The 16,159-nt window shown below is 47.9% G+C and overlaps 1 protein-coding gene across 2 annotated transcripts in view; it reads left to right on the top strand.

The window, feature by feature from the left end:
• The window catches only part of LOC115901021 (mitogen-activated protein kinase kinase kinase 3-like), an 82,410-nt gene that overhangs the window by 56,600 nt on the left and 9,651 nt on the right, over positions 1–16,159 (top strand). For both annotated transcript variants that reach the window (XM_030943295.1, XM_030943294.1), the window contains exons 8-12: positions 6,945–7,078; positions 10,245–10,318; positions 12,465–12,532; positions 14,340–14,432; positions 15,374–15,568. In XM_030943295.1, the coding sequence (XP_030799155.1) occupies positions 6,945–7,078; positions 10,245–10,318; positions 12,465–12,532; positions 14,340–14,432; positions 15,374–15,568 (564 nt within the window). The remainder of the gene's footprint in view (positions 1–6,944; positions 7,079–10,244; positions 10,319–12,464; positions 12,533–14,339; positions 14,433–15,373; positions 15,569–16,159) is intronic.

The raw sequence follows: 16,159 nt of genomic DNA, 5'->3' as shown, positions 1-16,159 counted from the left end.
TCCTGTGGGTCAGCTCTCTGTAGGAGCTTTTGTGTGAAGAACCTTGTAGGATTTTGTAGAGAGCAGGGTGCCTTGTGCAGAGCTGGTAAAGCAGTATGTAGGACTGCATAGCAGGAGCAGAATTATTCCTATTCCAGCCTGCAGGCAGGATGAATGACTTTTTCACACAGTGAATGTTCTCTGCGGTGTCACTGGGTGCAGGTTATAGGGGAATTTCTACAGATCTTTATCATTTTCATGCCAAGTACATGCCAGCTGTAGAAGTGACAGCCTTGAATAAAGTGGGGCCCTCCTTCAGAAATACACATGGAGAAATAGTTCATCCTCTGTACTTATATGGCAGTAAACACTTCCAAACTCTTCTCTGTGTGACAAAAGAGTGTTTTTATCCAAGGACTCCCCCCTTCTCTGTTTCATAGCCTGTGCTGATAACAAATCCTGTGGTTTGCAGCATCTCAGACAAGATGTATAGAAAATGTTCCTCTAGGGTAGGTGCAGCATAGCCCTTGTGCAGCCATGCCCAGCTCTCACTGAGGCCAGGGCTGGGTGGCACATGTGCAAGGGCTCACCTTGAGCCTGGTGTTTGGATGTACCAGGGCTGTCTTTTTCTGTTGATTTGTTGGTTTTTTTCCTAGCTCACATGGTTTTTGAGTTTGGCAGAGTCACTAGATGACCCTGAATGAAATGCAGACATAAAGCACAGAGTCTCAGCAGAAAATGCTTGGCAAAACTTCTCTGCTGCCTTTTTTTTTTTCTTTTTTTGGTATTTGTTAGGCTGTTAATGAGCAAAGAGCTGTGGCACTGGGAGCTGTCACTGACATGTGAGCTTAGCATGATGGGCAGGGTTGATTCCATGCCTAGCTGTGCTAGTGGGAAGATGGATTCTTGCAAAGTTAAGCCTTTCCTACCAACTTTTATTTCCATGCTTTGGCCTGTCCTTCCTGGTTTTTGGGGCTGCTGGTTCCTGACCAGCTCTGCACCACTGACTGTGAGGTGTCACTGCCTTAAGAATGCTCTGAGCCAAGGCAAGGCAGACAAAGGGTGAGATTTCAGCTCTGCAAGGGTGAGAGCCTGAGGTACAAATGGATTTTGAGGGAATGCTTGAAGAGCAGAGTCGAGGGATGGACACACTGTGCTGCTTTAGTCAAGGTAACAGAGGAGGAGCACTGGGCAGCACCAGCTGTGGCACGCAGTGTGCTGATGTTGGGATTTTCAAGAGCTGATGTGCCAAACTCTGAGTCCTTGGCACTTTTACATGGTCAGGTGGAAAAAGTAACCAGCCCAAGCATCAGTCATACCTGTTTCTTTTGCCATGTAAGCCATCAGTCTTGCCAGGAGGTTTCAGCAAGCCCTCAGCATGACAGCAGAAGGTTGTTGTCTCTCTTTATCTCTCTAACTCCTCTCTTTGGGTTATCTGGGGTCTGTAGGAAGCTGCTGCAGCTCTGCTTAGGGGGTGCTCAGAATCCAGCAGATGCATTTTTGATCTCCTGAGTCAGAATTGGGCAATCCAGCAGCTGGGCAGAAACTCTAGCAAGCTGAAAGGGAGAGCAGCATCTCAAATGGAGCATAAAACTCAGCATCAGGGAACAGACAGACAGACATGATGCTGTGTTTTGTTTTCCTGCAGTGGGGATTTCACTGAACTTGGTGTATAGTCAAAAGGCATCCTAGGAGGCTGGGAATTCTGCAGGAGAAACTCTTCTTGCCTTGCAGTCACAAGGCATTTCACAGTGTTTTCCTTCTGCTGTCATCAAAGTGGTTGCTATCAAAAGAGGATCTTAATTCAGTTCAGCTTTTCTCTTGAAACCACTTTTAAAAGGAGATTTAAAATGTCTTTATACTAAAAGGTAGTTCAGGGTCATGTTCTCTGTGTTTCTGAGATGTCTCATGTTTTTCTGCTGACTCTGCCATGTAAACAGCAGTGGAAAATAATAAAACTGTATGTAATGGGCTCCAGCACACTGGAAGGGAGGTAAATGTTCTGGGTAAGATTTAGCTATTTTTGCTTCTGCTGGGCAGAAAATGTCTTCATGCCATGTCCCTGGAAAACCTTATGCAAAGTCAATATTTTCTTTCTTTTTTTTTTCCCCATAAACTTTTTCAATGGAAATCCCCTTCCAGTTTTTTGGTGGCCAGCAAAAGCCCAAGAGAACTTGGACTGAAAAAAGAAAACTTTTGGGGTTCTGGATTTTCAGATAATTGAGGATTGTTTTTTATTTACTTTGAAGAAATACATGTTTCAGAACAGTATCCAAAAATTATTTAACAGCCCTATTCCAGCATCACCATTTCAATAGAAACATTTACTAGAAGCTTTATTTTACTGGGTTTTTTTCAGGCTGCTGAGCCATGGTTTCATGTGCCTGCCAGCTCTCTCCAGACCCAGGAGTATTTCAGGAGTTAGGATGGATGAAACCTGCTCTGTTTTGAGAAGAGGAAGAAAATTTATCTATGTGCATCATGCCAGCTGCTTTAGAACTAGAAAACAGGTTCTGTCTTGCTTATAAGTTAAAAAGTACCCTAAATTTGCCTCAAATCAAAATGTAGAAATCCATGTTCAGAAGGATCAGCGAGGAGAGGAGGGAGGCTTGCAGGGATCCCACTGGAAAAGAAGAAATTAAGGGAGATTTGATCCATCTGCTCCCAGCTCCCCTTGACAGGACCAGAGAGAGAAATTTCCAGCAGGTTTCTCTCTTTCTCCTGTGCAGCCCTGTCCTGAGCCTGCTGTTTCTGCCAGGGCTCAGAGGAGCAGCACATCCTGACGTGGTGTCCCTTGTTCGGGAACGTCATCCCAGGGCTGGGCTCCCTGTGGCTGCAGCTGTGAGTGGTGGCAGCTGCCAGCAAACCCTCCCCAGCTCTGGCTCTTGAGAGGCTTCTCTTCCCTGCTTGATGCTGGTCAGTAGTGGGTGAAGTTTTGGGAAGAGCAGGGGAAGATGAAGCCGGGGAATGCGGGGGCGGAGGGAAGCCAAGGCTGGCACAGGGGAGCTGGCTGTACGTGCAGCACCACGAGCTCTGCACATACTGCAGGAAAGGCACTTCTTCAAGAAAAATAGCAGAAGGGAACATAAAAGGCTCCAGTGGGTGCCAGTAGTGAGTCTCCGTGCTGTCCTGGTTCTGTGTCCTCAGGACACTCTGTGCTCTCCTCTCAAATCTGTGGCTTAACATTCGTGTGTGTAAGTGGAGCAGGAATCCCTCCCCAGAGCACCTTGCTGCAGAGAGTATCTGAGGTCACATGCTCAACCAGGGCCAACTCTGAGTTCAGGAATCCCAAGCAGAGCTGCTGAGGTCTGACCAGCACTCTGCCTGTACAGAAGTGCCTCACAGCCTGCCCCATCCCTGTTGTATTTGTGTTCCCCCAGACGAAGGCAGGAATGATGAATCTGACTCCACATTCTCAGAAGGCTAATTTATTTTTTAAGAATGCTATATTATATTAAAGAATACTATACTAAACTATACTAAAGAGTCCAGGAAAGGATACTTACAGAATGCTGAAAAGATAATAATGAAAACTCCTGACTCTCTCCAGAATCTCGACACAGCTTGGCCTTGGTTGACCAATGAGTCAAAACAACTCACAGCAGAATCCAATGAAACAATCACCTGTGGGTAAACAATCTCCAAACACATTCCACATGAGCACAACACAGGAGAAGCAAATGAGATAAGAATTGTTTTCTTCTTCTCTGAGGCTCCTCAGCTTCCCAGGAGAAAAATCCTGGGCAAAGGGATTTTTTCAGAAAATGTGAATACCCCACTGGAGGTGACATGATGTCCCATAGACCCCAGGACAGTCCCTTGGGGGCCTCCTCTCCCTGCCTGGTGCTGCTGCTGTTTCTTGAGTATTAAGTCAAGTGTGCAGAGCATCTCTGATGTGTCAGATGGACACATTTGGGCTTTTCTGTCTGTTTCTTCCTCTGCCTCAGGGTGGATTAATCAGCATTACCCAATATATCCAGTGTGTTTTCCCCACTATGGATTAAGCCTGCCATGAAGTACTACTGTTGCTCTGTTTCTCTGACCCCTGTTTTCCATTCCTCCCCTCCTCCAGCAGCACTGGGATTGCCTGAGGTTTTGTTACCAGGATAGGGCTGGAGTGGGGAATCAACCCTGAGCTCCAGAGCTCTGCTCCCAGCACCTCTCCATGTTTCCCCCAGGTGGAAGAACATGCATGGATGCAAAGCAGCAGCAGCCAGTGCTCCTGGAGGTGTGAAGCTGCAAAAATTACTTTGGGCAGCACTTCTACCCAAACAGCCTGGCTGAAAAGGGATCTGCTTTACTTCAGCAGTTTCCAAGCATGCAAAAGCCTAAGCACTTTGTTTAATTTCCTTACCTGCTGGGAAATAGCTGGTATTTTATTCCCTTTTAAAGTTTTTGGCAGGAAATGTGACTCTGGAAGGTCAAACACAGCTGATCTATGGCTGGGAGTAGTTGTTACAGGCAAAGGCTTAATGGGAGACCATGGGAAGTCTTTGTGCCTGTGATAAATCTGGTTTAACTCCCTGTGTTCAGAGTCAAACAGGGCATGCACAGATCTTTGTAAAATCATAGTCAGAGGCTTTCTGGATAGCAAGTGGGTCCTTGGAGCGAGAAATCCCACTAGTGCATGAGCAGATCCACAGCTCATTGCAGCAGTAACAGAAATGCTCAGCAGGGCTAAAATGCAGCAGTTCCACCTCACTAAATCCTCCAGCAGATTTGGGGCAAGAGCCACCCCACTGTCCTTGTGCTGCATTCCAGATTGGCATCTGCTAAGCAAACGAGGGGCTGCTGATGCAGTGATTTTTTCAGGGTGCCTGAACTGCTCAACAGTTAAAAGTTTATTTATTTATCTTCAAAGAGAGGATGCTGTACTTCCCAACTGGTTTTGTTTTAGGGCTGGTGGAAAGCCAGTTTGTTATGAGTGCTGCAGCACTCGAGAGTTTCTCTTCTCTTGATCTTGGCATTACTTCAGTTGGAGTTTTTTCACTGTGTTCTTATCCTGCAGGAAATCTGTGAAGGAGAAAATAGGAAGAAGAAAAAAAAAGTAACTCAAAGCCATATGACTTTTATTTTTACAATCTAAGCAAGGAGTCAGAAGGAAGATGTAGCATGGACAGACAACTCTGTGTGTTTGGTGTAAATCCAGCAAAAAGGCCTGATGTGATGATCTTTAATGCTGCTGTGACACTGTTAACATTCACAGCTCCTGATGTGTATCTGCTTAAGTGAAAGGTGGGAACTTGGGTTGGTCATGTTGATCACGGAGATGGATTTATTCCAGAGATCCATCTGGCACAGTAATGTGATGCAGAAGAGGCAGAAGTGTTTGATGGATCAGTGTTGACTCTCCATGATGGGGTAGGCCCCCTCCCAGTACCTTTCTCTTGTGCTTAGCCCTGGGCATGTTGTTAGCAGATGGTGGTAATGAACCCAAGAACTGGTGAGAGTGCCACAAAATGGATACAAAACGTGAGGAAACACATCTCCATGTGCTTTCCATCTCCTCAAGGATGTGTGCTTTTCAGCAGTCTGCATGAAAACAGGTTGTTGTGTTGTGTGAAAGCTCATGTTGCACAATGCCAGCTGGAGCTCCAGCACAGATCCACACGGATCTCCATCAGCAATTCCCTGCCTTGGAGTGATGACAGCACAGGGATGGAGGGGAGGGACTGCAGGGAGCCAAGCAGAGCCAAGACTCTGCAGCAGGGCAGCAATCCCTAAAGCTGCAAAAGGCACAAGGATAAAGTGGATTTGGGGAAATAAACAGGAGGAATGGAACATCTTCATAAAGAAGCTGTGAGGTTCTCTCCCAGGTGCAAAATGGAAACCACCTTCTGCTAAACGAGCCCTGTGAGGGAGCCATTGGAAACTTTGCTGTCTGTGCATGGGATAGAGGCTCTGGGGTTGCAGACAGGGGAGACAGTTCCCTTGGCCAAAAATGGGACAAACCAATCCCATAGGCCATTCCTGCTGTGGGGTTTTTGGGTTTGAGGGCTGGTTTTCCTTTGTCTTTACTTTTGTGTAGGGAAAGGAGGGAGAAGAGGGTGTTTGAGTGCATGTTGTGTTCCATATAACAAGTGTTTCAGTGATGTACTGAGCACAGCCAGGCTGTTTCCCACATGCTTGGGCAAGGCAGTAACCTGCTCCAGGGAGGGAATGCCCAGAGGTCAAAGGGGAGGTTGGTCTGTGGTTTTGTGATTTGCTTTGAGACTGACTGATTGTATCACAGCAGAACTCCCAGAGCTCTTTCCTTTCTAGCATCACACCTGGATGCAGTGACAGCTCCTAGAATCCAGGGTGTGTTGAAGGTCAAGTCTGCTACACATTGTGTGGTCCCACAGTAACAAACCCTCCCTGGTGCTAAAGCTTTGGAGGATGCCCATAAACAGCATCACACCTCTGGCTCCATCCCCATCCTCATGAGTTCAAACCCAGCTGTGGCAGCAGCTCTTTGGTCGCAGAGAGCAACAGACAATTTTCCCAGGCATTGTTCTGTGAAAGGCTCTGAGAAGCTCAGAGAGAAGAATTAGAAACAATTCTTGTCTTCACTTGCTGCACCTGTGGTTGTGAACGTGTGGAATGTGTTATGGAGATATGTTTACCAAAGGGTGGTTTCTTGATTAGCCAGTGGTGATGGTGTTTTAATTAAAGGACCAGTCAAGTCCACTTGTAGGGATGGAGTTGATTGGTCCTTTAATTAAAACACTATCAGGTGTTTTAATTAAAGGACCAATTTTAGGGATAGGGAGTTTATACTAGGGTATAAAAAGCAATGGGTTTGTTACTAAAGTGAATTAGCCTTCTGTGAATGCCTCGAGACTGTTTGTCACTTATTGCACTACTCTGGACTCCTGTGCTGACACCCAGCAGCATCTCCAGGAGCTCTGTGCTCACTGGGACAGCGTTTCTGGAAGGGTTTGGGTTGGTGGGTGCCCTCCCTGACCGTGTCTGTCCCTGTCCAGGCTCCCTGCACACCGGGCGCAGCTCCCCGCCGCCGGGCAGCGTTCCCGAGGAGCAGCAGCAGATCGCCCGCCAGGGCTCCTACACCAGCATCAACAGCGAGGGAGAGTTCATCCCCGAGACCATGGACCAGAACGTGAGTGGGGCTGGGGTGTGGCTGCAGTGGGACAGCTCTGCTGGCTTCTTGGGATCTCTGCTGCTCTGAGTGACCCTGAGATGTGTTAGAAAGTCTCTTTTCCCTGCCCGGCGGTCAAAGGAGGAGTCAGAGCTCTTCAGTTCTCGGTCTCAAGGTTGTTTATTGTTTCTTATCTATAAAATTCTTTCTCCTGTCCAGCCAAGATCCACTCAGCAGGACAGTCAGAGGCACTCTGCCTGCCCTCAGGGCAGTGTTATCTTTTTATACTAAAAACTACGTGTATGATATTTACAATCACTTTCCAATACCTATCACCTATGTTAGACAGTGAGCTTCTACTCTAAACCAATCTAAAAGTGCCAACATCACAGCAGAAGATGGAGGCCAAGAAGAAGGAGGAGAAAGGCTGGACACACCCAGATTCCTCCATCTTGCCCCCTGAACCCCCATTCTAAAACCACCAAAAATCTACTTTTCACCCCATGATAAATTCACTATCATTCTACCTAAACTGTCATGGCTTGCAGATCTTCATCTAAGGTTGGTAATTTGCTCCATGGGTCATAATCAAAACTACAGGGGCATCCTGGGCTCTGTGCCAGGGTCTCTGAGCCCCCTGGCAGGGGTCTTGGCAATCCAGGACAGCCAGAGGGATGTCCTGAATTCCAACACTGGCTGTGCTGGGAGAGCTGCTCCCACCTTTACATTCTGGCAGTGCCTGTGCTTGGGGCTCAGGCCAGCTTTTTGCAGGAATGGGTGCCTCGGTGCTTGACATGCCTAGGAAAGTGATCTCCAGTAGCCCTGAGAGCCAGTGGGGATGGCAAATGTGCTCAGGCACCTCAGGTAGCTCTGGGGCACACATGTGCACCAGCTGCCAGGCCCTCGTGGCCACAGCATTCCCAGATCCCAGGACCATGAGCGAATGTGCCAAGCAACCGATTGCCTGCGATTGCAACAGCCTGGGGATATCAGCAGCTCTGGCTGCTTCCCATGTGGTGTTTCTGCCTGAGCTCCAGTTACAGTTCTTGGCTCTGCCCACAGCCTTTGTGGTTTTGTGTTTCTGTCTCTCCCCCATTTATATTTTAACTCTCTTAATAAGGAAATTGTGTATTCCAGTCTGTCACTAATAAAAAAGCAGCAAGTTCCTCAGTGCTGAGCAGCACCTCACCCTCCAGTCAATTTGGTACCCACGGTGAGGGAAACTGCAGTGTCAATGGACCACAGTGGAGCAGCTTCTACCTCCCTCTCTGTTTGCATTTCTGCTCAATCTGTAGCTTTAAAGAGCTTAGTATAGATCCTGTGAAGTCAGCTGGGTTGTGTGAGCACGTGTCATTCTTACAAAGCTCTTGGAAACACAGGACCAAGAATCCCTGGTTTGCAGGAGGGACATCTGGAAGGCACTAAACTCAATCCATCAGGCTGCTATGCTGGCCCCCAAGGATGTTCCTGGGGAGATGTGTATTTCCTACACTCAAAAGCACCCACTAGGTCCACATTTGCATGCTGGCTGTGCCAGTGTTTCCATGGCAAAGTTATGTTTTCAACAGTTTATTATACAGCCATTAATAAAATAAGAAGTCACTCCGGGTGAGTCTTGGCAGCGTCAGAGTGCAGATGTATCGTGTGCTCCTTGCAGCCAAAAGCTGGCTCTCCATTCTTTTCACATGCCTCCAAAACATGTTGGGGAGGATTAAGACAAAGTGTGTGTGTGTGCAGGGGGAGGGTCCCCCTGACCCCCTTGGGTGTAAATCAGCCCAGTTCCACTGGCTGTTTGTGGAGCTCCATTAATTCAGAGCCCTGAGCCTGCTCTGGATGAAGGTTCCCAGATGCTCTCCTTGCTTTTCCCCAGCATCACTCTGTGGGTGGCCCACAGCCCTTTGCTGGTGAATTAAAAGCAGGGAAAAGGGGTTTGGGGTTTTTTGTCTTTCCTCATTGAGCAGTTACGTTTTTCCCTATATGGGCTTTGCCTTCAGAGTGTTCTTGTACTGCTGCTTCCATATGTGCCTCATGGAAAACCACTCAGAAGCTGGAGCTTGCTGCCTTTTGGGGAATGCCCCTGTGCAAGCCTGTGATGTAACTGTGATCTTGGGACCAGCCTGGCAGATGAACAGAGGCTGAGTATGGAGCATGCTCCAATTCCCAATTCTATGCTTTTGAGAAATGAGTCTGTTTCAGCTTTAACTGCTGGAAGAGACCTGGCATGGCTGGCAGAGGTGGGGAGTGCCTTCTGTCAGAGTGCTTGCTCCTCTTGGGCCTAGTGCATTTTGAAGGAGGTTTTAGGGTACAAACTAGGAAGCAGAGAAGAATTGCACTTTGCAGTTGGGACTGCCTGGCCAAAACAGCACGGGCTGTGCTGACAGCTGGCTGAGGAGGGCTGATGGGAACAGCCTGGGGAAAGGGAGCCTGTTGGGGAAGGAGGAGCAATGTGGGGAGCAGCAAAGTGTAGCTCCACATGGTGTTTTAACCCTTGTTGTTCGGCTTTCCCAGGAATGAGCTGTGGAGCAGGGGTTAGTGAATGTCCTCAGCCAGGAGGAAGCATGGCAGCACAGCGTGGCCTGGAGCAGGCTCTGCTCCATGTGGAACTGCACACAGCTCCAGGGTTTACCACTCCTTACAAACCCTCTATTGTTACTAACCAGCTATAAATAACCCTGGCCAGTACAATGTCTCATCCAGGAAGCAACACAAATGCAGCTTTTGACTTCACTGAGCTGGTGAGTGCCAAGCCAGTTCTTCCAGCCAAAGCCCTGATGATGCTGCTCTTATCAGCAGAGAGGAAGGCTGGGCTCGTGTGCCAGGGCAGCTCGGGAAGTCAGGAGCCCAGAGCTGCAGTCCTGCCTCTGGTACACAATATCCACTTGGCCTTGGGCACATCATTCGTGTCCTGATACATATTTTCCTTTAGTAGTAAGGAAAGAGTAGTAAATATTATTATTTCTCACAAATGCTTTGAGCACTTTGGATCTCATTGACTCCTCTGCACGCTTTGAACATCAGGGTGCTAATGATCTTTGCTTCAGTTTTCCTACCAGCAAATAGCAGCTGGAAAGAACAATAATGCAGAGAAGGCATCATAAATGGATGACCCTGCAGAGGTCTGCTAGTTCTGGAGCTTGGAGAGTTACAGTGCATGGTTTTATTGTTTCCCCTTTTCTTTCTCTGTCAGATGCTTGAAGCTTTCATCAGCCCTGATGATTCGCTGTCTGGGAGCTGCCAGTCACTGGACAGGTCTGTGGACAGGTGAGTTGTGTGTGTCACCATGTTCACAAGCTGAACTGCAGCCTCTGCTCCACAGCAGGAGAGCAACAGGATCAGTGACAAAACCTGAGGTTTCTTTTGGGATGAGGATGCGCCTGAGTAAAATAAATTTATCTTTATTGCTGAAAACCAGATCCTAGCACGGATGTCTGTGCAGTAGTATGATTTGAATTGCAGTGATCTGAGCCAGACAGCCTAGCCTTGTGTAACCAGGTTTTCTTTTTTGCCTTTTGAGATGAAAATTCTCACAGACTCACACAATGGTGTGGGTTGGAAGAGACCTTAAAGATCATCCAGTTCCAATCCCCTGCCATGGGAAGGGACAGCTTCCACTAGACCAGGTTACTCAGTGCTCCATTTAGCCTGGCCTTGAACTCTTCCAGGGATGGGCACCTGCAATTTCTCTGGGCAGCCTTTTCCAGTGCTTCACCACCCTCACAGCACCTCCTTCCCCTCTGGCTCTCTGCAGTCACCAGGTCAATATTCCATCAGCCTCTCTGTGCCTCCTCCTCCCTGGGCACTCTGTCTGCTCTCCACTGGCAAACTCAGCAGCTCCTGTGCAGTGCCAGCAGCCACAGACGTGTCAGTCAAGGTGCTGGGGACACCAGATGAGCAGTAACTAAGTTTAGCTACTCAGCAGGAAGCAACTGGGACACGTTGTACTGAGCCAGGCTGCGATTCAGTGCCTGCTGCCATTGAGCTGGATCCCAACTCCCACGTGCACAGAATCCCTGTGTTTGCTGCTGTGCAGGGTGAGCGGTGGATAAGACACAGTGTCCTTTTGGGAAGCAGTGTATTTTTTTTTCCATCTGCATCAAAGGTTGTCTATTTTTTTCCGCTGTTGCTGTTCCATCCAGCCCCAAGGCTGTGTTCCAGCAGGCCTGCCTTGGGTTGATTGTGTAGCGTGCTTCGGGTTTGCAGCTCCGTGTGCTTTGGACCTGTCTCAGCATCAAGGTCCATTTCCTTTTTGTGGCTTTTAATAATTTCCTGTGATGTATTTGCTCATTGTTAGGGCTGTATCGAAGCTGGATTGCTTGTGTTCCCAACCTCTCTGCCCCAGCTTTGCTTTTGCACAGATTTTGCCAAGAAGAACAGCAGAAGGAGCTCGGGCTGTTTGTAACACTGCTGTGAACTGAGAGGAGAGCTTTAGGCTTTTAGCTCTGTCTGTGAGGGAGTGGCATGGCCTGATTTCATGTCCATAGCAGGCAGATATTTCCAGTGATGGGTCTAGGAGCTGGAAAAAGCACAAGGAGGGTTGTATTACTCCAAGGAAGAGGAGTAAGTGGGACTATTCCTGCAAAGAGGTGGTGGAGGCCTTGCAGCCAGTTGTTGGGGATGGCATCAGCCCAAGAGGACAGAGCAAGTCACCAGGCTCAGTGACCAGGCTGAGGGTTAGGAACAGCACCACAAACTCCTCTTTGCCACAGCAGGGATCAGCTCTGAGATGAGTAGGTTTCAGAGCACTTTACAAAGCTGATTTCTACTCTGTGCCCATATTATTAAAAGAGAGGTGTAAAACCCGCATGCCTAGATCACTCTTAAAGAGCCTGGGGTGAAATTGGGATTTCTGCAATCCCCCTGCAGTGCTTTTCCATCCTCTCACTGTGGTTTAAAGGCCTTGAGGCACCAATGCCACACTCTCCCTCCTGGTCCTGTGGGAGGCTGCATGTTCCCTGTGGTGAGGCAGAGTCTGTGTGAGGAAGGTGGGAGGTGATGTTGGACAGGAGGGAAAGCTGCATGAACTGAGCATGGCTGAAGGACTCTGGTGTGTGCACCTGCAGCAGCTCAGCAGAGTCCATGGAAAGCAGAGGTGTCTGGTTGAACACTTGACACTGGAGGGAGCAGAAGCCTGTGGCCCTCCTTCTGAGCTGCCTCCTGCACAGGGATGATGATCTTTGGCTGCTTCACTTCAGCCTGGTGACTGTGGGTTTTGCAGCATCCCTTTTGTTTGCCACAAGAACAAGCTGTGATCCAGCCAAAAAACCAATCCTCATTATTGTGCAGGATGAGGATGGGAGCTCAGTGGTCAGTGCAGCTTGAGGTTTAGCCTGTCCTTTCCCTAGTGTATTAGTTCCATAGCTGATCTGATATAATAAATAAATCCTTTTTTTTTTCCATCCCTTTGCAGCCCTCCCTTTCCCCAAACCCCTGTTCCTGGAAGGAAGAGCCATCCCAAAGACGGTCTTGATTGCATGGGTAAGCACTCTTGGTGATTTGTATTTGCTGAGAAGTATAAAAAGCATATAGTGAAGAGGCTGGATGAAGGCTATTAGAGAGATGGCACTGCATGAAAAGTAATTAAAAGCAATCAAGCAAACCAGCTCCATGGCTTTGGTAACACTTCAGAACCGACCCTGTAATGATCAAACATGAATATTCTCTAAAATCGAATGACCCAGAGCATCAAATACAGCTAGGGTTGCTCTTGTCTTCATTAACCCCTTGTGGTTCTGCAGCAATACCTTTGGGAGTGGTTTGGGAATCAATTGACAGCAACAATAGTCCAAACTGGGCAGCTGGGGCCCTGAGGTGGATGGATGCAAGCAAGAAAAGCTTGAGATCTGTGTTGGAAGATGTTGCTCTTGTGTTTGCAGACAACTGCAAGGTGCTAGAAACAGCCTTGTAGGATCAGCTTTTGTCTCTCTTTTCTCATCTGGGAGTTGCCCCTTCAGGATCTCGACTTCCTACACAGCAAACCCCAACTCCCTAGGGAGTTACACCTCTTCCACTTGCATGAATAATAATCTGCAATAGTGCAAATGCTGTGAGAGAAGCTGTATTGGTGCTTGCACAGATCATAGGTTACTGCTTAATCACTTATAAACATCCAGCTGGTTAAATAATGGAAACTCTGTAATATTGTAATGACTTGCACTAATAAAAATGAGCAAATGGCAGCCAGCCTGTGGTAGGATAACTCATTGCTGGCCTGAGGCAGGATTTCTAGATTGAGCTGCAGAGATAAAGCTGCAGTCAGCCCTGGTTGCTGAAGGTTTTAATGCTTCCCCCATGGCACTTTGCTTTGAGACACCTCTGGGCACCGTTGCTCGCACGTGGCTCACCGAGAACCTCTTGCCCTGTTCTTGTTGCTCCTCTTGCTGACCATATTTCAGCCATTATGTGCTCTTTTTGGCAATCACACCGAAGCACAGCAGAGGCCAGGAATGGCCTCTGAGGAGCTGCTGCTGGCCCCAGGCTAAGACAAACAAACAGTCAGAAGGGGCTGTGTCATTAGAATTGGATGGAGGAAAAACAGCAGGTGAAAGAAGGGGGTGGAATGACAGATATTTTAATCTCAAGTTATTTAGCGCTACCAGCAATGGCTTCCTGTGCTGGGGTTTTTATTAAAAAAATATGTCCTTATCTTGCATGTCCATCTATCTCTCTCATCGTCCAGTGTCTAAACTCTGATGGTCTTTAATCCCTTCTGTATATTCTATCTTTCTAGCATTTAATCAAATAAATATAAAAGTTTGGAGCTCTGGAGGTTTAAATTGGCTTTCAGAGGGGAGGAGTCACATCTGAGAAGAAAGAGGGGAGATATTATCTGGTGTTAGTCAAGTGCTGGATTTTTTTGCATTTTCCTGGAAATAGCTGATATCATAGCAAGTGTTTTGGAGTGGATGTGTCTAGGCCTGACCCTGCCTGGCAGTTCTGTTTAATTTTTTTGCATTTTCCAAGTGCAAATAAGATGTTTTAGTGCTCTAACGTGGAAACCAAGCATGGTCTGTGTTAATCCTTTGCCTTGAATTTGGGCCAGGGTCCATAAATTCAGCACTTAAACCTCTGCTTTCGGGGCACTAAGGGCAGTGTGTCTAACCCTGATTTTCCGCTGAAGAGTTTGTGAGTGTGGGCAGATTTCACTTGGGGTACGTAGGGTTGTGTAAATGAACACCTTGTCCCTCCTTCTCGCCTCTAACTCAGTGTTTCCCATAAGAAACACTCTGGGCATTTGGTACTGAGCTGATCACAGAAATATCTGTGTTTTCTTCCCTCCTGGCAGATTTTGACATCCCCTTCTGTGAGAGGTTTGGGAAAGGTGGGACCTTCCCAAGGCAGTATCATCTCTCCCAAAGTCGCAAGGACTACAGCGACGGTAAGGACATGATGGGGGCTCAGGGAGGGAGGTGATCAGTCCTTGATGGCTTGTGACAGTGCCTGGGACTGGAAACCCTTGGGAAGGAGAGGTTTCTGATAAGGGGAGAGCCACCAAGTGCTTTGGGATTCACTTGTGTATTCAGAAGGGTGTTCTCTGTGAGACCTTGTGGCTCTGCTCTTGGCAAGTGCTGAGCCTGTCCTCTGCTTACACCTCCTGCTTTAATTTAGCCATGGGGATGATTGGCATTTCTCATCCCTGGCAGCATCAACCTTCCTACTCCCCTAAATTGCTGGCTTTTGAGGATGATTTTTGTGACCTTTACAGCAGGTTTCTCACTGAGCCATAGGAAATCCCCAAGCAATTTCAGGGTAGCAGTATCTGTTTGCTTCTCTGTTTTAAGCTGGTGAGCTCTGAGCTTTGGGGCCAACTTCATCATCTTTTTCCTGCTCATTCTTTCACTGTATGAGACTGCAAGTACTGGGAGGCAAAAATTCCCTTGGGAAAAATGTACTGAGGACGTGCAGAGAGCATATTGAGCTTTCCAGAATGAGCTTCATCTCTCACTGCCACCCCTGTGAAAGCAGCTCTGGCCCTGGTGTGTGGTCATTTGCATGTGGACTTAGGGGATGGCAGGGATAATTTTCAATGTAAATCTCTGCCTGTTCAGTGTTTAATTGTGATTAACAACCAACACACCCGTTGATGTAATTAAACTGTTGCAACCCCCTCTGGAAACATCTACATTAGATGTAATGCCTGCTGTTATCAACTCTTAAATTGAATTTAAAATCTTCACAGGGCTTTGCTTCGGTTTCATTATACTTGCTTTGCTTAATTAGAGGAGGTGAGGATCTGGGCAGTGATGTGAGAAGGTGGTGACAGGTGATCCAAGCTGCTGTGTGTGTTCTGGCTGTCATTTTACCCCTTTTCCCCTGCAGGCCGGAGGACTTTCCCCAGGAGTTACTTCCCACAGGAGAACCTGTTTCAGCTCGTCCCTTCCAGCAGAACCAAGAGCTTTACTGGGGACAGCAAGCTCAGCACCTTGCAGTATGATGAGTACAGGCCCAAGTGTTGGAACAATTTTGAAAAGGGTCTGCAGGCCTTCAGCACCTCCCCTACAAAAGCCAGGAACTGTGAGTGAACCAAAGCCCTGAGTGCCCAAGGTCTCAGTAGAGCTGGGATTTGGCACAAAATTGAGTTGTTGTGACCTGCTGAGTTACTAATTACTGATGTTGCTGGACATCAGCTAAGCCAGCCATGGGTAGACTTTGATTGCACCCCCACCATGAGGCACATTGCACCAGCTTGTGTGTCATGAGCAGGGTTTACTACAACACCCTGGGTCTTACTCAGCCTTTGGCTGAGAGCTGTGTGGGCTCAGCTGGTGTTCATCTTGCTGGGTTACAGGTGATTGCTTGTGTGTTGGACTGTCAGCTTCCCAGAAGATTTGGGATGTGGGAGCAAGTGCATTCAGAGTTTCTGTTCCTTGGCTTGCATTGCTGTCACCCCAGCACCCAAAGATGGTTCTGCAGGCTCCTCTGCTATTGCAAGACTGCCCATGATACAGAAGCTGGTGCATTTTGGGCCTGTTTAGTGAATGGATAACACCCTAAAAATGACCAGTGAGATAAAACTCCTCACTGGTCCCTGCCTGGGTTGCTGCTCAGTCATTCTGTATTCTGCTAAACACTCCCACAGCAGAAGGGAAATTCCAGTATTGGCTA

This window comes from Camarhynchus parvulus, chromosome 2, assembly GCF_901933205.1.
Source record: "Camarhynchus parvulus chromosome 2, STF_HiC, whole genome shotgun sequence".
NCBI lineage: Eukaryota > Metazoa > Chordata > Aves > Passeriformes > Thraupidae > Camarhynchus > Camarhynchus parvulus.
This window is presented reverse-complemented; position numbering and strand designations above follow the sequence as displayed.